Source organism: Falco biarmicus, chromosome 4, assembly GCF_023638135.1.
Source record: "Falco biarmicus isolate bFalBia1 chromosome 4, bFalBia1.pri, whole genome shotgun sequence".
In the NCBI taxonomy this organism is placed as follows: Eukaryota; Metazoa; Chordata; class Aves; order Falconiformes; family Falconidae; genus Falco; species Falco biarmicus.
Genome location: NC_079291.1, coordinates 99,828,836 through 99,853,172, shown reverse-complemented (window position 1 = coordinate 99,853,172; position 24,337 = coordinate 99,828,836). Strand labels below are relative to the sequence as shown.

The following is a 24,337-nucleotide window of genomic DNA, read 5'->3' as shown; positions in this document are numbered from 1 at the left end:
AAAACAACTGAGAAGTTTAATAGAGCTAAAAAAAACCCCAAATTTCCTTGACATGGCCCTGGGGCACAGGAGCAGATTGGCCTCCAGACAGACCTACTACAGATCCCCTGTCAGTTCCAAAATAAATGAAGTAGTGTGATTTGGCACATCCCCGTGAGCACGCAAAGTTAGATGCCTGTACACAAGGGAAGAGATGCCACAGATAAAAGGCTCTACTGGCACAGGAGAATAGGAGATCAAGGTATTTCCCCACCCATTTTAAATGCTGGCTTTCACACTGCTTTGTGTACTATTTGTGACTTAGAAGAAGTAGGCAAAAATCTCACATAGCAGTATGTAAGGAGTGGAGTCAGGAGGAAAGTATCTCAATTACTAAACAGGGAAAACAACTTCCTTTAGATCCACAGTTTTAACATCCAAACCGTCTCTGGTGACATGTATACAATGCAAACAGAGAAACTTCAAACACACCTTATAAGCAGAAAGATGATAATTCTGAAATAATATTAAATAATACTGTTTATATTGACCCTAAGCTCACTGCATCTTACAAACTTTGGCAAACTAGGTTTTATTTTAAAAAAATAGTTAAACAGCAATTGTCAAACTATACTATCATCTGAATTTACATTTCTTTCTCTCACACACTGCACACATTGGCCAGCAGTGACCTCGTGGACCTTCTATAGCTTTCCAAATTCAAGGCCTGATTTTTCTCTATATGAGAAAGCAAATTAAATGTCATCTGAGTCAAGGAAGCTTTTCTTCATTCTCCAAAACCACCTGGCTGAGCTTGCAAGCCAGAGATACAAACCAGCAGCACTTCCCAGCCTGAGGGGCTGCCCACACATCACCGCAACATGCCCTTGTGCCAGGGGACACACAGAGCAGAGGGTGGTGTTCGAGGCCCTGCACCCAATGGACAAACCCAACCACTTAAGCCTTCATCGATAACAGGATCTACAACACCTTTCAAGACCTCTCAGCAATACAGTGGCAAATGACTTCCCACACGCCATGCCCCGTTCATATTTCTAAGTCAGCAAAAGAGAAGCGTAAAAACAAATTTATGAGCAGGGTACAGCCAGTACTATTAAAATTACTCCTCAAGACTGCTTTTGAAGGTCTTGATTCCATCATCCAGGCTGCCCACTGCTGCAGCCCTGCAGCCCTTCACAGGGAGCCCATCAACCAGAGCCATGGCAAATGGTCCCAACGGCATCAGCCCTCCTTGTCTTCCTGTCAAGTTCTGCCTTTAATTTGCAAGGCTGCCGATCGTGCACAATACAGGATTAATAAAAAACCCATTGCCCAAGGACAGAGGGAGGATATGCCTGGAGGTGAGTTATGAGAGACCTGACGGGGGAAGGGGCTGAGACAAAGTCAGGTATAAAGTCAAAATCAGTGCTCAGGAGTAGTCAGGTCTCCCTGTTCTCCCTCCCACCTTTAGCTTAGCATTAAATCACAGTCTGCCTGCCTAAGACAGGCAACCATATATCTTCTGGGGCTATAAAAACCATGTTTTCATGTTTCTTCCTTGCTACCACAAGAGATGGAAATGTTGTTTGCCATCACCCAACAACCCCAGCAGGTAAAACCCTGAGAACATCACATGGATCTTAATTAGATAGCAAAAGCTGATGATGAAGTGGGAATTGGGAGGTACGTCTGTCCCCTTGGTGCCACCCCATGAAACAGTGCATCACCCGTAGCAGCAATCATCCTTCAACCAGCATTTCTTATCGCTCCACTCTGCCATTAGCTCATTGCTCTTCATTTACCCCATCCTCGTTAATGGGCTTCTCTCAACTCCTGAGCAGGCTCTCTGCTTCCTAATTACAGCCAGGTAACAGGTCTGGCAGTCTCCTCACGCAGCAGTAAAGGGCCAGGTTATCTTTGGAAAGGGTTCTCCACATTATTTGGGAACCGTATGCCACCCCTCACCAACAAGAGCTGCGGTCTTGTGCCATTTACTCACCCCAGAAAAAGCATGTGCAGATCATGTCCCAGGCTCACAGGCACTAGAGAACGTATCAAAAACCCAACAACTAGTTTTATTTTAAAGAAATAATAAAAATCCATTATCTATGTATTCCCTGAGGAAAGCAGAAACTGCCTTTCTTCTGATTTTGAAAGCCATTTCTGGTGACAATAGTCATATAGACTGAAAAAGAAAATGTTTGAGACAAGCAGTTCAACTAAATTGGGGGGGGGGGGGGGGACACGACACCTAAACACCTGGGTTTTCCCATTCAGTGAGATGTTTAAAGAAACAGGGATTTGTGGGTGGGGTGTTTTTAAGTGTCTTGGGAATCAAGGAACAGCTTTCTGAGTTGGTCTAGACTCCTAGTGTCTACTGGAATTAGGGTAGTGTTAATTCCTAGCTTCAGAATACCTCTAGAAATCTCCCTCCCAATCCTTGAAATTGCTGGTCATCAAGACACGGTGGGAAGTGTCCTTATCTGAGGCACAGAAACCCCTCTGCCAGCTTCACACAGCCTTGCCAGAAACAACACCTCCTGCCTCTTTGGGCTGCAAGTCCATCTGTCTTCCCAAGAGGCTGTGAAATGAAAAGGGATCAGACATTGGAAATATTTAGGAAGCTTGGGTATTTTTTTTAAGGTTTTTCATTTCTTTCTTTCTTTCGTTCTTTTGTTTTTTCCAGTCAGCACCTATCTACACCTTTAGCCACCTAAATATCAGCCATCTCTTGGCAAACGCTATCCCCACTATGCAAAGAGAAATCAGGTCAGTCTAAAAATCTAATTTTTCAGTTTGCTATGGTTCTGCCGGCGCCACTCCCACGCTGATCAGCAGTGTCCCCTCACTGTTCCTGTCCGTGGGCCCTCTCAAGCACCGCCAGCCTGCATTAGCCCTGACGTGCCCCAGTGCTTGCTCTCACCATCCTGGGCTTTTCGTGAGATTCTCAACTGGGACAGCGAGGACAGTCATTACAGAGGAAATAAATGCCCATTAAAACCCCCAACACACACAAATTGTTAATTGCAATAAGATAAATGGAAGGATCAAGAGTCCCCAACCCCAATTTCTAGCTTTAATAACACAGATACACAAAAACCCCCACTGTTTTATGTACAAAACAGAAAGGATGCATGGGCATGCACAAGCAGCACAAGGAATTTACCCCTTTTTTGCAGTAGTTTACATCTAGGGACAAAGCCCAAATTTTCCAAGCCACTCCAGAAACAGCCTGGGACTCACTGCACACCACAGCAAAGGGATGGCATGCCTGTTGCATGGGCCAATGTGGCTGCACTTCTTTAATGTATTCACAGCAAGTCAAGGTGGGCTTTCGCTCCTATTGCAACAGAGCACACACACGGGATCTGGGCAGGATTTGCCCTTGGGATACCAGCACACACTGTACCTTTTCAGCAAGAAGGGTTAATGCCACCTTGGAGACGCTGTCTTGATCACCAGCTTCCCTGCAAGGATTTATCACTTACCTCTGGGCTGCAAGGGCCCTTTTTCATTCAATGTGGCGATAGGCGCTTTATATGTATAAATATATATATATATATATATATATTTGGGAGATATATATACACACACATATATCTCCACCCTAAAAGACCAATATCCTCTGTGCTGGTGGAGCCTGGGAGGAAGATGAGGGATGAGCTGAGGTTGAAGGAGCTGTGCAGCGCTCAGAGCAGGTGACAGTCACTGGGGATGCTACAGCATCAGGCTGAAAAATGGGCTTCATTAGGAGACATAAATAGAACATGCCCAATCATTAATTATAAGATATTGAAAGGGCTGGACTGTAGCCACGCCGACAGAAGAGGAATCACAGCCATTGCCAGCTCAGTGGTTTGGGCTTAGGGAGCTTTCCTGTGTTCACCACTGCCCAGCTTTCATTGGTGCAGAAGGAACAACCCCATAAATATTCACCGCAGCAGCCTCAGAGATGTCCTCCGCTACGAAACATGCAGGTGAGGATAAATCCTAGGAGGCAGCTATCATCCTAAAGAAAAGGTGGCCAAGCAAGGGCTATAGCGGCGCGCTCAGCCTTGGGTTTCTGAGACCATGGGCTCAACCTCCCCACCACAGCTGCTTTCTGGGGAGAAGCCTGGCTTTGTGTGCTGGTTGCCCATGTGCTAAATAAAAACTGCTTTGTTTTACTGGCTACTCCAGGCCTAGAGGATAAATGCAGTAATAACAACTGCTGCCACCTCCAGGAATAGATGCTCCATAGGACTTTGCACTCTTAACACTTCACTGTGTGGCACCCTGGATTTGGCACCACACCACAGGATGGAAACAATTTACCTGCTTACCCTTTTTCGCCCCTCCTCGTCAACAAGAGATCCAAAACATCCCTGGTTTTGTGCAGCTAGCAAATCTTTTGGTGAACTGTCACAGAAACACTCCCTGCTATGAAATGTGGCCAGGATGCTTTATGGTGTGATACTGCAGTACAGCAAACAAGGTGACATGGCACAAGAGCTTGTTCCTGATTCCTGGGATTTACTTCCACAACACTGTTCACAACAAAAACATGGAAATAAAACTGAACATCTTCCTACACCAAACAGGACGCATTAACTTCTGTCTAAAGGACAAGTCAGGATGCCTACACGCACAAGATCTCAGCATAAAAGCTGCTGTGCTAAAACTGGAAATTTTATTGCAAGTCTTATGCTATTTGACAGTTTTTCTGAACGCATTCTTCTAGCTTCTTCCTGGGGTTTTCAGGATGCTTTTTCTTTGCTTACTTATTTTCTCAGTTCCCATTCAAACACAACAGAGGAAAAAAAAAAAGTAAAAGAAAGCACCTAGTCAAAAAAAAAAAAAGAAAGAAAGAATGAAAAAAGGTAGTAAACATGACTCAGTGAAGCTTAAAAGGCTGAAAAACACAGAGGTAAGAAAAGCAGTACATATATTTTCTTTTAAAAATTTTGATGCCTGGCATGTTCCAAATTACTTTTGACAAAGTAACAGTAAAATGGCTTTTAGTACTCTAACACTGTTCATACCACATACTTGGAAAAATTAAGAGTGGACAAAAGTAAACATGTTTTAAGCTTCAGCATTTCACACCAAGTAACCAAGTATTTTCTTCCACCATAGCAGGGGGGTCCAGGCCCCTCTGTGTGTATTGCTGGTGGCTCTGGCAACTCCTGGTCTCACGAGCTCTTGCAGAGCATCCTCTCCCTTGGGCTTCAGGCTTTGGAAAGCAGAAGAAACAGTGAGGGCGCCTTCAGATTGCCTCATTTGCTACTTTTCAGGCAGACACATGTATCTGGTTAATGATTTTAGGATCTCCACCACTTCTGTTTACTTATTTATAATATACAGTTGATTTGCTGCGGTAATTGGGTCTAGCAGGGAAGGCAACCACCAGCCACCACTCTCCAAACAGTCCAATTTGAGCTCAGCTGAACGTCAGGCATGGCCATATAGAAATCACAGCAGCGGGATGCGTGGTAGTAACACAGGCACAGGGAGCCATGACCCTTCGAACAGGCATTGCTACATTACATCCACAGCATTTGTGAGTGTAATTTAGCTTTTCCAGTGGAAAAACCCACTAATACTGAGGAAATTTTAATTACTGTATTGGACAAGTGACTGCTCGTTCCTTGGGGGTTTCAATAGCCCCTTGTGCAGAGGATCAAGGGACCTTGAAGAGGAGCGAGGAGCCCTACAGCTGTACGAGCTGATGTTGGCCAAAGGCAGCTGCAGAGCCAAGGGCAGGGAAGCGCTGCCTATCCCTGGCCAGCCAAATGAATGCCTGCTGGATTAACTGTGAGTGTTCCCCGTGCCAGGAAAAGCTCAAGGGCTCAGTGAGAGAAAGAAAGGGGGAATCTAAGAAGACCAAAAGCAAGAATTTCTCTCTGAAGTGAGGGGATTAGCTGAGGAGGAGCAGCTGGAGTTTCAGAGAAGGAAAAGAAAATATAGCAGAAAGCAAAGAATTGGGGGAAAGCTTACCTAAGAAGTGCCAGCCTGTGGGAAGGGGTCCGTGGTGAAGTAGAGTGTAGCAATTAGTGCAGGGAGATCGATCCTCATTTCTGTGACAGTGTTTAAACTTAAAACTACATAAATCTAATAGCAGCCACCATAGCTAAGATCTGAACAAATTACCTTACAATTAAATGACAATCAACTTTTAGCAGGAGTATCTCCCCTAGCAAGCATAGAGCTCGTGTTTTTGGGACACAGGGTCACATCAATGCCCGGACCAGAGGGCAGACAGATACCTGGGCTGGGGTATCTGCCACCCTCTTTCACACATCTCTTTGCAGAATCCTTCATTATGTCATCCTTTCTCTCTTCAAAACAAAGGTAGTGGGGATTTTTAGTGCCAAATAACAAATTATTTCATCAGGCCTGACCATCTCCTAGGATGCAACAGATAGCTAGGTTTTGAGCATTTACAGATGGGAAATACAGCAGAGTTCATTACTTGCTGGCATAACTCATACAGCTCCTGCCCTTGGTTGCTGCCCAGTCACGATGGGCTCATTCTGGCAGCAACAGTGCCTAGCCATCATGTATTTTTGCTCAATCTTTTGGGGATGCACTTTAAACATCAGCTGTCCCAAAATATAGAAGACTAGTAACAACGTGTCTCTCTGGCTGTTCATTTCAAAGCTCTACTCCCAAAAGCCAATTCCAGCTCAGTTTAATCCTTGATCAAAGCTGTACAATTTAGCATTGGATTAGTGATTCTCACATTTAAATCTGTCACTAAAAAATGCAGGTGATTTAAGTCAATTCCAAATATGTCAACCAAGGCTACTGAAACTTGATCAGGTAGTACAGGGATATCATTTCTTTAACCTTTATTGCAATTTCAGGCTGCATTTTCACAGTGTCTTACAGGCACAAATGCACTTGCTCTCCCTTTGTCAGAACAGTCTTTCCTGAGTTCCCTGGAAAACTGCAGAAGAAAAAACCCCTCAAGTTACAATACTATTGTCAATTCCTTTGGGATGCTTGAGCAAAAAAGCATGCCAGGGAAAAAGAACTGGAAAAGCTAACAGGGCACCAAATCTTCTCCTGGCATCTCCACACTAAGAAGGGCCCCAGGGGTGCATTTGATCCAAGCACTTCCAGCCACCACTCTGGAAGGTGGGAATCCTGCTGGAGAACACGAAACTCCTCCAGTGCAGAGCAAAGCCCATGAAGTCCCCAAACCAGGGAGGAGAAGAAAGAAAGAAGCACCAGCATAAACTGTCAAAGGCAAATGATGCCAAATACAAATTCATCCATCTGAAATAAGCTCAGCTCTGAGGCTTCCACAGCAGGATGGTAACCCCAGGGTGAACATGCCCTTATGTGCAGCAAGGAGCACAAGAGACTATCTTGCTGATGCCTCTGCATGCCCAGCACTGTTTGTACACACTCCAGGAAGGAGCACGGTAAGGCAATCATAACCCACATGCTCCCTTGCTCTCTTAGCACCCCAATAACCAACAGCAAGAGTAGCAGTCCTCAGGCTCCTGCTCTATACTCAGGCTTGTCCCATGGAATTGCAACACTGATATGAGCAAACACATTTTTACTCACTAGGCAAGTCACACACAGGAATTGTGCCCCAGACTTAAGGTCTAGTCCACGTCAGAAACACATGCATTTTGCTCAGGCCCTTCCTTTTGCTACCAAAGTTCTGAACCTGTCAGTGTCCCGACAGAGCTCCTGTGTATCAACACACAGTACCCTGCACCAGCAAGTAAGTCTCTCTCTCTCTCCTCAAGTGAGGGTAACCAAGTTTATGCATTCAGTGAAGCCTGAAATCAATAATATCCTACACCGACCCCCTAAAAGCTGTTGTTCTTTAGAGGTTCCCATAAAAATGCAAGTTGTCTTCCTTTACACCAAAGGACTTTGATCTGCTGCAGGAGTGCCGCTGGCAGTAAGGGCTTGCACAGAGCGCAGAGCTCCCAGCAGTTAGTGACGGCTCCAGGCCCCATTAAAATGCAAACCTTTCAGAAATTAAAGGCAACAGCAATGGGGCTGAACACTGGCTGCATAGCACCTTGCAAGCTGGGAGTCTGCAGTCACAGCAACCTCCACCACAGAAGTTTAGAGACCATCTAACACTCACACAACTAAACGGGGGGCGAGGGACCCCGGCATCACAGTCTGGCACAAAAAACTTCTTTACTTCTCATCACATGCAACACTGCAGGACTGTGAGAACAGACACTCTGTCCTGTCTCGGATTAAATTACTTGGAAATACACTTAAAATATTGCTGCTCCTCACATCTTCTCAAAGTTTATTTTCTCCCCGTTATCCTCCCAGGTTTCTCATCCTTTCAACCCATCCCCTCATAGGAGTGCGGGGAGGGACAGACCTCAGGGTTCCCAAACAGTCTGGTGGGGTCCAGCATACACCCAAGTGCCTCTCCCTGCAAAGTAACAGCTCCTGCATGGGAGGAGGGAAACCTTGTGAGACTGAGGCACACCTGAATCTACTTTACTGCAATAAAAACCATGGCAGATGGAGAGAATAAAAATCTAGAGAGTCAACAGGAAAAAAACCAAAACCAAACAACCTCTGAAAAATATACACCATGCAAGAAAGCAAGATAATCCTACTCCCCCCACCAATGCATATCAAGGGCGAAAATCAATCACGGATGATGTAGCTTCCTCCTCCTGCTCAGCTGAGAAAAAGTAAAGGTTCGAGTGAGCCCCCCTCCATGTCCCTCGCAGGCAGGAGCCAGCCGCTCCACTCTCTGTGTACCTTTATTCCTCCGTCTCACCACCCCGAGCCGACACTTGAGTGAAACAGCAAACATCTTCCCGACCGCAGCCTTCAGCGCTCCTCACATGGCTCTGTGCCGCTTCTCCCTCCGCACCTCTGCCTGGCTCTGCAAGGGGCTGCTGGCTCAAAATTAATTTATGATTACTGTGAAACGGAATCGTGCTTTATGTAGTGGCAGAGAGAGTGAGAGGGATGGGTTTCTGGGGGGAGGATGGCAAAGACAAAGCTAGAAGGGGCACAGACCCTTTCCAATACTTTCAGTGCGGGGCTGTTCTTGTTATCTTGCCTAGATGAATAAAATCCCTCATTGATGTTTATAAACCTATCGCCAGTCTCCTGCTGTTAAGGGCTGGGAATCTGCTACTACATTAACATATTAATTTACAAAGTAATACTATTCCTTGGTACACATTGGTGCCTGCTTGCACTTCAGCAGAAAGCTAATTCAGACTTTACCACGGAGATAAAAGCCCACAATTCTATGGAACCAGCTCACCAGAAACCCGGCACCAGCACACGTGCTGTGGGGCTGTGCGCCGGTAACGGCCCCAGCTGTACAAGTCCTGGTAAAGAAACTTCTGCAAAAGAACCTGTGTCTGCAGAAACCATCAGCAACGTCCTGCAGACCTGAGAGCAAAGCCACCATACCAAGGACACACAAGGCACCTGTTGAACATCAGCTCCCCAGATGAGACGCCTGATGTATCCCAAGTGCCACCTCCTACTTGATGAAGTGGGATGATGGATCATACTGGAGATTTTTGCTGGGGATGGAGCAGCCTTGGGGCACTTCAGGGCTGCACCTTCACACTGCTGGAGAGCTTTTGTTTTTATAAGCTCTTGCATACAGCAGAGGACAGCAGGCAGCCCCAGGCAGCACCCTAGGATACAACTAGTTCTCAGGAAGGGTTATCAAGTAGTAGAAAACACCAAGCTTATTTTGGGCAGAATTACCAGGGAATTTAGTGGAAGGCAAAATGGATGCCTTACTCTTGGCAGGGCCATACTGGATCCCCATGAGAAATCAGCCCAAGACAAACCATCACCAGGAGCTCATGCTGCGGGAGACAGCGGAGGTTCCTTCCCGGCCATACCACTGGAGGGTTTGTGTAGGTTGGACTGTTGGCAAGACCCAGCACACCCACCTGAAAGGACCAGCAACGTTCAGGAGGGCCTACTCTGTGGGGTAGAAAGGAATCTGAAGGACCTGTGCAATGACTCAAAGCCAGCATGACAGGGTCAATTTGGTGCACCTAAAAGGAAGGAGGTCCCTTTGTCCAGCCAGGTCTGGTGACTAAGGGGACATGAAAAACCAAAAGCCTGTGGGTCACACCATGAGAAAACACAGCTCATAGTCCCCAAGTCACCCCCTGCCAAATACAGGGGGCACAGTGGGGTGAAATACATATACAATATACTAAAGACAGTGTAATAAATCTACCCAAGGAATAGCCATTTGAGATATACTAGCTGAGAAGATACAGTGCTACTTGTTCTTTTATTCAGCTTACTAGTCCGATAGCAATCTCACTTTTCTCACACGCTGACACCAAAAATCAGATTTGCAAAGGAATAATTTTCTGGATTTTTGAATGCCCAGAAGAAAACAACAGCAGAGGTTTACCACTAAGTCTTTACAAGGCTTAGTCATATTCATTTGTCTGTTCAAGCGGGGTCAAGCGGGGGTAAACATAGACTTGCGTAGCCCAATAGTGCCTCAAAATGGTAATCTCCAGAGCTTCCGTATGTACGATTGTCTCTGTGTTCAACAAGAAACAGGACTATGGTTCGTGTGTCTCTGGTTCCACAAACCATCCTCTTTCTGCAGTCCCCCACCTGCATCCCTGGGACAGAGAGGCATCAATGGTAACGGGGTGTACTTTGCCCCCCAGATCTTTTTAGGTCTGAGCTGCACGTGTTACTGATCATACACGCGTACACTCTGCCCCCGACACACCTCCTGCTCTTCTCCATCTCCTCACAGCGCACTTTCCAAGTCAGGGAGAACCACACAGAGGAACATGGACTCTTCCCACTCTCTTTGGGTGGGAGGACCTTGGATAGAGTTTGTGACAGCACAACAGGTCTCACTGCCTTCCTTGCCCAGCCCTGCTCATCCCCATGTTATTCTGGGAGAAGGACACATGCTGAGAACTCTGCCTGACCAATATCTTCCTACTCCCTTTCATCTGACTTTTAGACCCAAATCACACTGGGAGTAGCACTTTGGTTGGCCTTTTCTACTAAGCTGAGCCTCTCCCGGTGTGTTAAGATACTCTTCATTCTATGGGAATTCAGTCAATGGTAGAAGCAGTTCTCAACTGCTTCTTACCATGGTCCCTGGGGAGCCCAAGGGTGCCTTCCAGGAACACACAGGGAAACTGGATTTATAGGACAAGCCCCGTTACTAAGCCAATACCTGAGGGCTAAAGGCTGCTTTTAATAGATGGACATTTGGGAGTTTATCAATACAAGATCTCCAAGCACCTTCTCCAGCTGACATTTCTGCTGATCCCACAGATGACTTAGGAGGTCTCAAATTGTTTCCACAGACCAACTGCTGCAGGCAGCAAGGCGCTGCATCTTTTCAGGAGACCCCTTAGAGACACAGCGCAGAATAACTCAGTTCCAACGCCTGACCTCAGCGTGCTCTGACACCGAGTCTTTGCACTTATTTACCAGAGCCACTCTCCCACTTTTTAGGCTGGAAGGATACATGCAGTTGGGTAAATTCAAACTCGAAGGTGTAAGTTTGGAATTAAAGGAAAATATAACACAGACCAACCCAGAAAGCTTTCCAGCAAGGAAAGGGCTAAAAGTGAGCTGCTTTGAACGTGTGGCAGCGTTAGCGGCACAGCACAAACAGCAGTCTCAGAGGAGCTAACACTGAATTTCAAATTCACGAATTCCAATTACAGACGCTGTAAACTCAAACCCTCAGCACTTTAGAGATCAATCTTTACGTAACAGCACAAGAGATTTTCTTCTTGATTCCATCTTGTTTTCTTTAAAATATACAGTTGAAAGCTTTGACAGGTGTGTACAGGTATACTAAAAAGATAAATTTAGATGTAACACATGTATTTAATATCTCATACAGCAGACAAAAAGCCTGAGCTTGTTTGAATTGCATGAGAAACATGCACATGGGGCTGATGATGGGTCGAAGGATGGGGCCAGACAACAGGGCTTCTCCTGCTTCTGCCACAGCTGCAAAAGCCCAAAGGGGCTGAGCAGATCACACAGAGCCCCCGATGTTCAGTTTCTGAGACAGCCTGAGCGCTGATCCCCAGCTCCTCACACACAGTTGCTTGCTCTGTCCAGGTTGCTTTTTCTTCTCTCACCTCTGCTGAGCGCATGCCTCTCCAGTTAATTTCACTGAGGCTGTAACAGAGGAACTACATAGTTTTCCCAATCAAAGTATCATTTTGCACCAGATATTGCCTGCTTTCATGAAGCTGAAGTACCAGTCTACAAATAAGACTAGAGAAATCATGCTATTTCACTGTCTCTCTAGGCTCATCATTGAGGTTTAAGCATATTCAGACATAAACCTGAATATTCAGATCCAGTTTACCCTCCTCTGAGAGGCTCAGAGAACTTCTTTAGCCAGGGGAATTGCCTGGATGTCCCAAGACAATTGGTTTTACTTCAGAGGAAATTCCAGTCACAATCAAAACACAGCTGTTTCTCTTTGATACTGAAACAAGTGTGTTTTCAGCTGTCCCGCATATAAATCTAATCCTCATTTCAGCTAAGAAAATGTCTGTGGGGACACTGGTCATCAAGAGTGCACAATAGGAGGAGAGAGAAATGCAGCAATTAAACTAAGAGGATAAAAAAGCATTTGTATAATGGGAAATCTATTACCATTTATCATGTCTGGTATTTGAAGTGGCTCTGCCAAGCCATAGAATCAATTGCAAATAATGCAAGAGGATAACAAAAATAGGCATACACCAAGTTTCAGAAAAATAAAGCAGAACACAGTGTGATTAATGAATATTCAGTATACAGAATATATGTATGTACTGCTGCGTTCACCTGCCTGGCAATGATTAGACTTTTCCTATAATAGCAACTGTAGAGAAATGGCAAGGAAGACAAGAAGTCTTCTATTCATGTAAATATTTAAAAATACATATCAGAACAAAATCAAAGGAGTAGAAACTAGTCGAAGTACAGCTCACATTAAATTAGCTTGGTTTTTTCCTTGAAGTTGCCATACATTTCTTTTCCTTCCTCAGGAATAATAATGCAAAATCCCATGTGTCTAATACATACCTTGAAAATTACACACTATACTAAAACCTATTTTAAAAAGGCAGTATTTCCCTTACTAACAGGTACAGTTATGATTAAATACATTAATGTTAAAAATACTGATAATACTGCCTTTGTGAATTTGTTCAAATTATTTTCATCTTCTCTTCAGTAGTTTAAAGGACATTCCAACTTTACTTTAAATATGGCTCAGTTCTATATGAATATGTGTACAGTCAGCAGGCAGACCCATAAAATGGGTTCTGGGAAGAAAACTAGAGATTTCTATGGAAAGGCAGCGTTTTCTTTTTTTTTTTTTTTCATTTTCATTTCATGTTTGCTCATTGTATGCAAAAAGTGAAAACAGATATTACCAGAGACTGGGCTAACAGGCTTTTTATCATCATTATAGATCAGACTATATTAAACTGCCTAACCACTGTACATCTTCTATTTAAAAAGAAAGCAAAATAAACAAAGTTCACTACAGATGGTTTTGCTCTTGGATACCTCTGCCCAGTAAAAATACGTCAAACAGACTAACCAACAATAGACCGAAGGTATCTCTCAAAAATATTCACGCCACAGTGCATGCTAAGATAAGCCATTGCAATTAGAAAACAGATCCCCCCGTAAGAGTTTGGGAGCTCTTCAAGAGCCACAGAAGCAATTAACATTGGCCAAACGTGGCATTAAAGCATTTGGAGACAAAAAGTCTGTCTTTGATAAGCAAGTTGGATCAATGCTGAAACAAGAAATCTGATATGCCTTGAACCAAACGTGGGAGAAGTTGATCTATAAAAATCAGATATCCCATAGACTCGCAGGATGCTGCGTGTTAGCAATGGAGCTCTCCTTCCTGATGTGCAAATTCCCATAGAAATACCCGTATCCTCTGTGTAAAGTCGAGCAGCACCAGGGTAGCCAGCAGCCAGAAGGTGCTCACCCCCTCCCCAAAGCAACCGAACAGACTTCAGGATCCAAGTTTATTGCCTCTTGGTGCCTGTTAAATCAAATATGCTGCTAACAAATGCTGTTATTTCGGGGCAGGGAGTCAGGCTTCATTCTCCTCATGTGTTGACACTGTCAGTAACAAACGTCTGTGAGAGATGGTCTGCCCACACTGACACCTGTACTGCTTTAACTGATTACCCTTAATAAATGATCCCAGTGACAGCATGAACGAGGAACAGTTTCATTGAAACCATGCTCAATTAGCTCAATTCCCAAAAGGAAACCATCTAAATTATGCTTTACAGGTACCATGCCTGGTCCTAATTAGCATGGGCACAGCTTTCCCCTGTGCAAGGCTACAGCCTCCCAATGAAGTAACATGGGGGGGGGGGTGGAATTTGATGTGGTACTATTAGGTTTAATTACCCTGACAATAACTTATGAAGGTGACAGTGTCACGAAACTGCGATCAGCTAAGTAGACAAACAGGCTAGTCATTAACCTTCACCCTCGGTATTTTGAAAACCCTTCTTACTTTTTGCATCCTCAGGTGATTTCTGACACATGCTCTGAACATCCTGTGCAACTTTTTACAAACTCAACAGCTTCACAGAAGGCTGTCATGAGCAATGCCATGTTTACTCTTTGGCTATATACAATTATTTCCTTGAACTAGAACTTCTCCCGACCCTCGACTGCCTATAGCATCAGCTTCAAGAAACCCACAAGAGGCTCTTTGGAGAAATCCCCATTCTCACCGTTGCATTTGCTGGGACCATGAATGCAGCTGTGCATAAGCTCCATGGTCCCAGTTTCAAAAGGAATGCTTGTGGGGACTGTGCCTCCAACCCAATCCGCTGAGATGCTAAAGGTTTGTATCTAGATTAGACTATGACTAGAAATCAAGGAAGATGATTTAAAGGCAAGTGAAGGCAAGGGGTGAAAGCTAGTGCTGGTGATGTCTTCCTAGTTGTCCTCTCCATAATAATTCACACCCCAGATTGGCAGGAAGGCTGAATGTGTAGGATTTTATGGGCACTTTTCTGCAATTCAACTGGGTGAATGGCATTTGGATTATGTCCCAAAACTAAGAAGGCAGCTAATTTAAACATTCACATCTATTTTCCTTTTCTAAGCTTCAACTTGAGCCCTATCAGTATCACTCAAGACATCTCCTCCTACTGTAATTATTATCAGCTGACATGAACATCTTGACAATTCACACGTAAAAGTATTCTTACATACTTCCCTGGTAGTGTTTCAGTAGTGATGCTGCAGTCTTATCACCATCTACAGCAAACCAAAAGCTCAGGTGCTTGATTCTCAGCTCATCCTTCTGTCCTGCTTCTGCACAATACAGTGCGTAAAAGAAGTCAGGTCTCTAATGGGAAATGCTGCTGCAATAGTAGTAAATAACAGCAGCTAGTTAACTGCAAGAAAACACTGTATACATTTGGAAATGAGGCTATGAGAGCTGTATTATTTCAAAGAGTAGCAACCAAAGCAGTGCTGCCTATTGCTCATGGTAAGAAGCGTGGTGCTGCAGGTGGAACACTGTCGCCAGGATTCAGCCGAAGACCAGAGTTTTGCCAGGAAATGCTGAAGCTGTTCTTTAATAATTAAATGGTACAGTCTGTTTGTTCAATCTGTGAATCCATGGACAAGGCACCAGCCTTTCCAAGGAGACAGCTGAGTCTCCTGAAGCAAGAAATTAAAATAGTCTTATCTCCATGTGCTGTATTGCCACTCACTCTGACTGCCAAATTACTTAGAAGAACGAAAGCCTCTTGCAAATGCTGACTGCAGATGCTCGCCTAGACAGGGGTCACAGGAAGCCTTCATGTATGTACTCCTGACAGTCTTCTCACTGTATTTTACATTGTTGTTGTGCTAATGAAGCAATTAACTAGTAACAGCCTGGGACCAGTTAGTATGCCAAAGGCCAAAAGTCATTTCCCTTTTTAAGCAGGTTCTTGTTACCCAGTTTAAGTGCCAGCTGCAGTCTCTTACTGTGAGCACAGTTAAAAGAGAATACACAAATTTAACTGTTAGTTACAGAGTGCCTTAGGTCTTCCCAGCCCCAAAAAGGATGATAGGAAAGCTGCCATGCCTGCAACATGCAGCTTAGCTTTGACATTAAACAGCCTCACTTCAGATGGGTTATATTAGGAAATTTAAAATAATAATGCAGAATCTGTACTGTTTCTTCTAAGAAATACATACACCTTTTAAAGTAGCATGTTCATGCTGGTAGGCTTGCTGTTACTGATATTTAGCATCCAGTAAAAAAATTTCTTTGTATTTTAAGCCAAAGATTGAAAATTCCAAGTTACATGATTATTAATCAATAGTAGACTGTTCAAGAGGTCTTAAGGACCCAGGAAATTGAATTTTATTATTATCATTAAATACAGTGCACCAATATTATGGTTGCTTATACAGACCTCATCTGAGGGCTCATTTTGCCTACATTGTACAAATGTTCCTGTATGACACTGAGTGCGGTTTGAGCAGAGAAGACAGAGAAAGAACGGACTGAGAGAAATGCAATTCTCTCAATTTTTAACTGTAAAATACAGATCCCTTTTCTAAAATAACAGCAGTAAACATGTTTCACTCACAAGAACAAATTACTTGGGGAAAGAGCACAATGTGTGTTCTGGTCTCCTTAAATCAAAACCAGAGGTCTGCCTTCCAGAAAACCAGCCAGAAGATTTGCCTTGGTCTCATCCAGGTTACTAGGGATACACAGATGAAGGTTTTGGCCTGCGTTTTTACAGGACATCAAGCTAAATTATCCTTGTCCACCATCAAATCTAATGACCACATCCACTGCTGCACAGAACTGGCATTGCTTTCTTGTCTGCAGAACAGCCACACCAGTTTACTCTGGCAGAAAACTTGCCCATCAGTGGTTTGCCCAGTACTGGACTGGGAGCCAACCACAGAACAGGGAACTGAGCCCAGCCCTAATTAAATGCATACATCCATCTGGAAACTCATCATTAATTTTTCCTACTTTAAGCGTTTTCCTTTCACACAAGGCTTGATTTTCTTACCCTGTTTGACAGTGGGTGCAGATTTGCCAGCCCCTACGGTTATCAGACCCAGAGCTGCACCACCACAGCGGTGGCCCACTCTTCCAAGAATTGACCGCACCCATAATTAACTAGAAACTTGTTTGGGAAATGTCTAAATCATAGTAATTATCATTATGATAGCACAATTAAAAATGGATGAAACCTCACTGACAGGTGGTATTTTGAACAGCACTTACCATCAATTTCATGCTTCCCACTAAGGGAGATAGTTACTTTTGTTGTCCAAGCGCGACTGAGAACTCCAGCTCCCATGTCTACTCTTTTCAGACTTTATTTATTATCATCCCTATTTCTGAAGTACTTTCCTACCCCATTACCCTACATTTCCCTCGCCAAGGAATTGCCACATTCATTTCTCTAATTAGCAATGCCAAACTCGGCCCTTCACAAAGGCTACCATTCAGTCTATACCTTATATTTTATGTTGACATCTAAAAACAATATCAAAGCTGCATTTTATAGCCAGGGAGCCTGAAACTCCCACTCTCTATTTGCATTTCCTTATTAATGGATTGACCCATCATCAGATGAATGAGCAGGAAAACACTTTGCTCCAAAGTCAGTGTCAATGCACCATACTGGTGGGGCTTCGGATGGATCAGAGGAGCCTGGCTCTGCTTACTTGTTTTTATTATTCAACTATAAACAAGCCACCAGAGCAAGCACGAAAGAGTATTTTGAGAAGTTAATTCAGTACATCTGCTTCCCTAGGAAATCAAGCAGCTGGCCTCTAGGCTCACCTGTGCTTGTCTCAGCCACAGACTAATTCAAGATCCAGGTGCAAAAAGGACTAACTACCCAGCTTTTGCAACTACTTGCTAAGCAGGTGAGGTACGGATGCCATCTCTAACCATATAAACATTCAGTTCCTTGCTCTTGAAGAAAAAGACTGCCTGTCCCATGACACATTTTCACTCTTAGCCGTTTCCTTGGCATTTATTACAAGTAACCCCAAGATGGAAGGACTGGATTGAATCTGACCAGTCCTCTAAAAGCTGAAACCTGCAGCTTTGATTTAGCCACTCTCTAGTGCTTAGCATTACCTGAAATGTGAGAAAGAGGCAGGCAGAAATTGATGGAAAGCTTAACACTAAGGAAGTATATTTATTGGGGCAACATTACGGAGATCTAAGGAACTCATCTACTTTTCTTTTTGCAAATATTAGCCTTCAGCAAAGACAGGAAAACATTTGTCCTTATTCTAAAGAGGATATTATCAGTTAATTAATTTCTAGCACCAAACAGTCTGGATGAAGGGTTTAATTGCTGAAAATGTTGAAATTGAATATTTTCACAGTGAATTTTATGTTGGGTTACAATAGAATGATTCTGCTTGATGAAAAGCTTTCTCTGTCGTTCCTGGAAGTTAGAGATCCCATAACCCTTCATGAGCTTTTAACCACCTCTAAGCCTCCGGTATACGCTACCAATCCCCCTTCCGCAGCCACTGCATGACCTGCAAGCGGGGTGCCCAGGAGGAGCTACAAATAACACAGCCCCACCATCCCTTCAGCAAAGAGGGAGATGGGAGGTGTCAGGGCTTTGAAAGGGCACCAGGCTCCACTTTGAAAATACAGGTTTCTCCTGCTGGTCACCACAAGGGAAATCACTTCCAAAGGTTGAAAAAGGGCAACTCTTTCTAGCTCAATAGACAACTTTCTATCTTGTGATACGAGCATAACTGCTAATCACTGCTTCGTTTACAGCGTGCTCGCTACCGCAGGGCACAGGCAGAGAGAGGATTATTCAAGTCTCCAGCCTATTGCCCTTCTCAGGATCCTTTGCCTTTATCTACAACCTCAGTGCTATTAACCCTGACTTCTTCCCAGCCACACACTGATCTCTGCCCTTGGGTTTTCCCTTTTCCATCAGTGACAATACTGGTCCCACTAGCAGAACCCTTGGTGGCAGGTCTCAGAGCTGTCCCAGGACCTGCAGCATGTTAAGCCCCAGCTTCCTGACTGCTGCTTGCAGGACTCCAGCACTGGCCCCAGACCACACAAGACACTGCAGTACACATACACCCCACCTCATACAGATGCTCTGTGAAGGACCTTTTTTCCTTTCCTATCCCTTCCCCCTCCCTAATGTATCGCCCTGTCCAAATCACTTCACGTCCTGTATTCCCATATAAAAAAGGCAAACATTTATTTAGAGGTTCCTCAAGATGCTATTTTAGTTATCACCACTTTTACCAAACAATGTCTTCACACCTGGGGTACATGGAGCTCTATGAACAGCCATGTTCAAAGAGAGGCATAGTAATACATAAATTTCTTTTTCCAGCATCTGAATTTATGGCTGGAAACTAAACTATCAGCTTTGCAATGATTTACTGCTGTACAGCGAGACCCATAGGATATAAAGAGAGGTGACAACCCTGCAGGACAATAAATTGTCACAAACCAAACAGTCATCACAAAATGCATAAAAGCCATGTGAAAACAAGCCCACTGATGGGACACAGAGGAACTTATGGCAGCTGCTTTTTTTCTGGCATGAGGTACAGATGCCTCTTCCAAAGCAAGCAAGGCTGAGATACCTACTCCTGGTTTCTACCACCACCACCTGCAGCTCTTTGCATCTCCTTTGCTGCCCAGAGGCTGGGATACCCCACTGGCTCCTCATAAGCTTTGCCCCATGATGTCCAGAGCACCTGTCCCCAAATCCTGATGCTGAGACATTTCTGAAAGGCTACCAAGCTTCATCAGGCCCAAAGGTACCTAAAGCACCCAAACCCTTCGACAGCCTGGCCATGTAGTTTTGGACTCTTTTGTTGGTATGGTCCCTCTCTGGGCCAAGCACCTATCTGAAGATGTTTGTCTTCACCCCAGGGATCAGGTGGGACAACACTGGCTCTAGGAGGAGACTGTCAATGATCACTGCAGCTCCTGATCTCCTTCACCTGCCAGGGCTGCATCTCTGTGGGTCCTCACATCACTCCAAGCCCCATCACTTGTGAACTTCAAAGCCACAAGAAATGCAGGAACAATTCTGGAGAGCTCAGCCAGTGGCTTTACAAGGATGGCTTGGTTTCATAATTTTGTGCCTGGGGGATTTCTTGTGGGAGGATGAAGCAAGTAGGTCTGGCATCACTTAGCAATGGAAGGGTAGGAGTTTATCACATGATCTGAAAGGCTGAGCAACATCCCTCTGAATGTATTTATTTAACCTAGAAATTGAGTAGCTCTGTATTTCTAAGGTAGCTGATAATGGGTGGAAAATCAGAAGAATAAATATATCTTAGCTTTCAGAGGGACCAGAGGAAAAAAAATCAAAAAAACTCCAGTATAAATTTTAATTCCCCATAGCATAACACATGATTGGAATGTGGGTTTAAATTCAGAGCCCTAGTCCAGTGCAAAGAGAGCTATGACAGATAGCACACGCCTAGGTCGCTGAAATCCCCCCTCCCATACCAAATTTCTCCCCCTCTTGAGGATAATGTGGTATTTTCCTAAACAGCCTTTTGCTGAATCTGCCTTTACTTACACACCACAAAGCCAGGCAACTCAGCACTGCTCTGAAACGGGGAGGGGGATGGGAATGAAACAAAAGAAATTCAGAGAGACTGTCCGTAGGGAAATCCAAGGAGCTACAAGAAGATAAAATGAGAGGCAAAGAGGAATCCTTATAAAAATGCATGAGATGTGAAAAACTGACAGGCCAATTAAACATGCCTAAATACAATCAGAGATTAGCACAATGCCACTGCTGTGCCCTATTGTTCTCCACCTCCCTTTGTTCCCCTTCTCCAGCCTCCAGAGCAGCAGCTCGCCCGCATCCCCCAGCCCCTCTGCTCGTCCCTCTGACCAGCCACAACCACACACGTCACAGGCCCGTTGCTCCTTGCCCTGTGTCTTTGCACAAACTGCTTTTTTACCAGCCCTTGGCCAGCCAACGACATTTCTGCTTTCTGTGCACCGCTCCTGAAGAAGGGACACAAACGCCAAGAGCCTGCGGGGAGTGGGGGCTGGCTGACGCTTCTGTAAACACCATGCTAATCTGTTTAAGATATTAGACTCCCATATATGTGTTTTTAATAATAAAGGCAACATTTAGATGCTGCCAAGGTATCAGAGAGAGAGTAGCAGACACAGAAGAGCCACCTCCACCATATAAACAATGGAAAATGCTCTCTTATCTTTTCATACCACTAGGCCTCCAGGCTGCAAAATAAATGATTGCATTCATTTACATTTTATTGTAGAGATATAACCGGCTGGAATAACTGCCAGCAGAGAACCCAACTGCAGGAATGCACTGTTTTTCTCCCCATTTACCTTAACAGATGCTTTTTTTTCCTGGCAATCCATCTCCATCACTGTTGTCTAGATGGCAGAAGGGGAATTAACCCACTACCTATCCTGCATTTAGGGGAAAAAATCCACTGGTTCAGCTTTTTACAAAGCCTCAGGCTAACAAACTGTTACAAAGTAGCAGAGACTGTGAAAGGAGGGCTCTTCACCTAAAGCATATCCAGACAGTAAAGTCAAAACTTTCTTAGATAGTCACACATTGATGCCCCCAAAACCCTACAAGCCACACAGAAATCAACCCATGAGAGACATCTTCATCTTAGTCAGTCACTTATACTTCCCTTACGGTCAACAGAAAGGAACAGACTGTCTGGAGAATTCATCCCAGGGGTGTGAGATGTCTATTTCAGGTTGGGAAGAACCCGTTCCTCTCCTTTCCCTCCTAAGCAGCCTGGACACATAGCTCAGAGGGAGAGGTCCATGCTGTACATCCAGCTGAGATGGACCCAGGCCACAGAAGTATTGCCCACACAGGCTGGCATTAACTACAGGTTCAAAAGATGTGTCATTCTTTTGACAAAAAGAATAACCAAATAAATAAAAAATAACCAAAGCGTTCAATCTCTCAGGTCAGCACCCAAAAGCTGAGCAGATGGTTAGAAGGATGTGGATTGAATGTCAAACTCAACCCTGATGGGACCACACTCCCAGGCAGTGGGGAGGCTCAAGGGCTGGGAGTGAACCTTCTTAGGTAACAACTGTCTGTTAAAAAGATAAAGTAAAATACACACAAGGTTAACAATAATAACAACTGTCAATTTAGGGCTAGCTAACATTTTCTACTTCCTCCTTGTTTTCTGATACCTAAATAACTTCAGGTTTTTATTTCCTTTTTTACCTGTTGATCAATTTCTAACTAAAGATGAGGTAAGAAATATAATGACAAGATTAAACAAAAATGTTTGAGTACATTTCACTGGAAAAATGGTGGCAAAGAACATACCTCAGGCTCTTGAACTACCCTGAGGAGGTAAGACAGGAGAAAGTCTGGGCAACTGAAAGCAGAATTAATGAATGGATGAGTAAATTTAATGAAACCAAATCCTACAAGCAAAGATGTTCCAGGGCGGAAGGATAGCCAGTTCTCACCATAGTTATAACTGAACGAAGCAGGGAAACCTCAGAGAGACCCGAGAAAGAAGCTGCTCAAGAATCCTCTGGTGGCTGGATCCCCCTGGGGCCATGGGCAGCCCGGTTAAACGCCCCCTAAGCTGGCTGGCTTTAGGCCTGACCCAGGTCACAGAAAAAGGTGGCAAGACATGCTAGGGTATGATCTGATTGCTATGGTGTCATTAAAGAAGGCATTACACATGAAAGCACAAAAGGGACAGTCTGAACTGCGTGTGCCACCTTCACCTCAGTATTTGCTGCCTTTCTACCACTCACCCATTTGACCTGACCCACCTTTGCAATGCAGATTTTTAGCTGAAAGCATTTTTCACATAGGAGCTGCAGCAGAGAGCAGCGCAGTCACCAGTGCTGCTTACTGAGGCACTGGCTCAGGCCTGTCCGGCCCCGATCTCTGCAGCCCTGGGCAAGTTCAATAACATCTCTGTGCCCCAGGCTGTAAATCAGCTCTTCAGCCACCCAGGGTCTTGCAAGAACAGGCCCATCAGACACTCCAGGACAGGGTCAGAAAAGTGGCTCAACAGAATTAGGTGGGTGAGAAAGAAAAAGAGTGAGAGTCCTTAAAACGTTCGAAAGCTGTAACAATACTATTGCAAACAAACTACCAAATGTAACAGTGAAAAGAACAGTGACCTACATTAGGCATGAGTGTAAGCTTCATCCTAAGTGTAGTTTCATTAGCATTTCATATCCTTTGGATGCTGGCAATGCAGAATGAAGGAAGCTGAGCCTGATGGCCAAGTGCACAGCCCTTCACATTTTCCTCTGCTGGGTCACAGCCACCGGCTGAGAGTTCAGGCATGCTGGGGACATGTCAGTGAATGCTGTAAATGCCCTTTTTTCATGTTCTGGGCTTCTCTCATTTGGCTTTTTTTTAATACATAGACCAAACCAGATAATTTTCCATGACATTGCAGCCGTGGCACAGTTTACTTGAAAGATAAGCGTGGATATATAACAGACCTGGGTCCAGACCAACTTTGGCCACAGCACACTTTTGCAGACAAAGACATCCCTCAGAAAAACAGCAACCTAAATCTGTCCATTTCCCGTTCCTTTTCTGTTGCACAAATATACGTAATAAACATCAAGGCTTAAATATCTCAAAATACAGTAACACATCAACAAAAATCTCAATGAGCTACATGTTCTCCCTGCACTTTTAAGGACACCATCCCACTGCAAAGATGACTCCCTGCTGTCCCCACTCCGCAATTGTGCAAATGCCATCCTCACAAGCAAGGGAAGGTTTATAAAGGAGATGCAGGAGTCCCAGTTCCCTGTCCTTACTCCTTCTCCCACCAATATTTTTCAGCCCTTGAAAAGCATGACAGCGGTGGGTGGCTGTAGGAAGCTCTCCTGTCACGTAAGCAATGGATATCAAACAGGCACGTTATCTCCAGGCGAGCAGGAGCATTCCTGTTTCCTTACCACTGTTACAGAGGTGTAGACGGCACAAACCACCCGGGTCACAGAGTTCATGGCTCTCCCCTTCCTCCTCCACCCTCAGCTCGTCTCTCCATCTCTTCCTCCTCCTCGATGACTTCTTAAGGATCTTCAAAACCTTATTCACTTTATTCATTTGGTCTCACAGCCGTAGAGAGGGGGACGGGATCTCCCCAACCCCTGTATCTCAGCAGCTCCAGCTCCCCAGGAAGGAGGGACAGCCAGAAACAGGCAGGTCACTGGGAGGCACAAAAGCGCTTGTGTGTGCATGCATGCACGCCTCTGTGTCAAAAGCTTCTTTCCACCCAAAGAAAGAGTTTTGGGTGGCAGCGGGAGGGAGGTGGGGGGAAGGAGAGAGAAGGATTTCTTTTGCCTCTGTCCATCCAC

General features: G+C 44.6%; 1 protein-coding gene across 3 annotated transcripts in view; it reads right to left on the bottom strand.

Annotated features, from left to right (window-relative positions):
• GRIP2 (glutamate receptor interacting protein 2) overlaps positions 1-24,337 on the bottom strand; it is a 285,003-nt gene that overhangs the window by 123,986 nt on the left and 136,680 nt on the right. For 2 of the 3 annotated variants that reach the window (XM_056337724.1, XM_056337725.1), the window contains exon 1: positions 23,936-24,110. The exons of the other annotated variant lie outside the window; for it this stretch is intronic. In XM_056337724.1, the coding sequence (XP_056193699.1) occupies positions 23,936-24,086 (151 nt within the window). In that variant the 5' untranslated portion in view covers positions 24,087-24,110. Of the gene's footprint in view, positions 1-23,935; positions 24,111-24,337 lie in introns of those variants that run through there. 3 annotated transcript variants of the gene reach the window in all.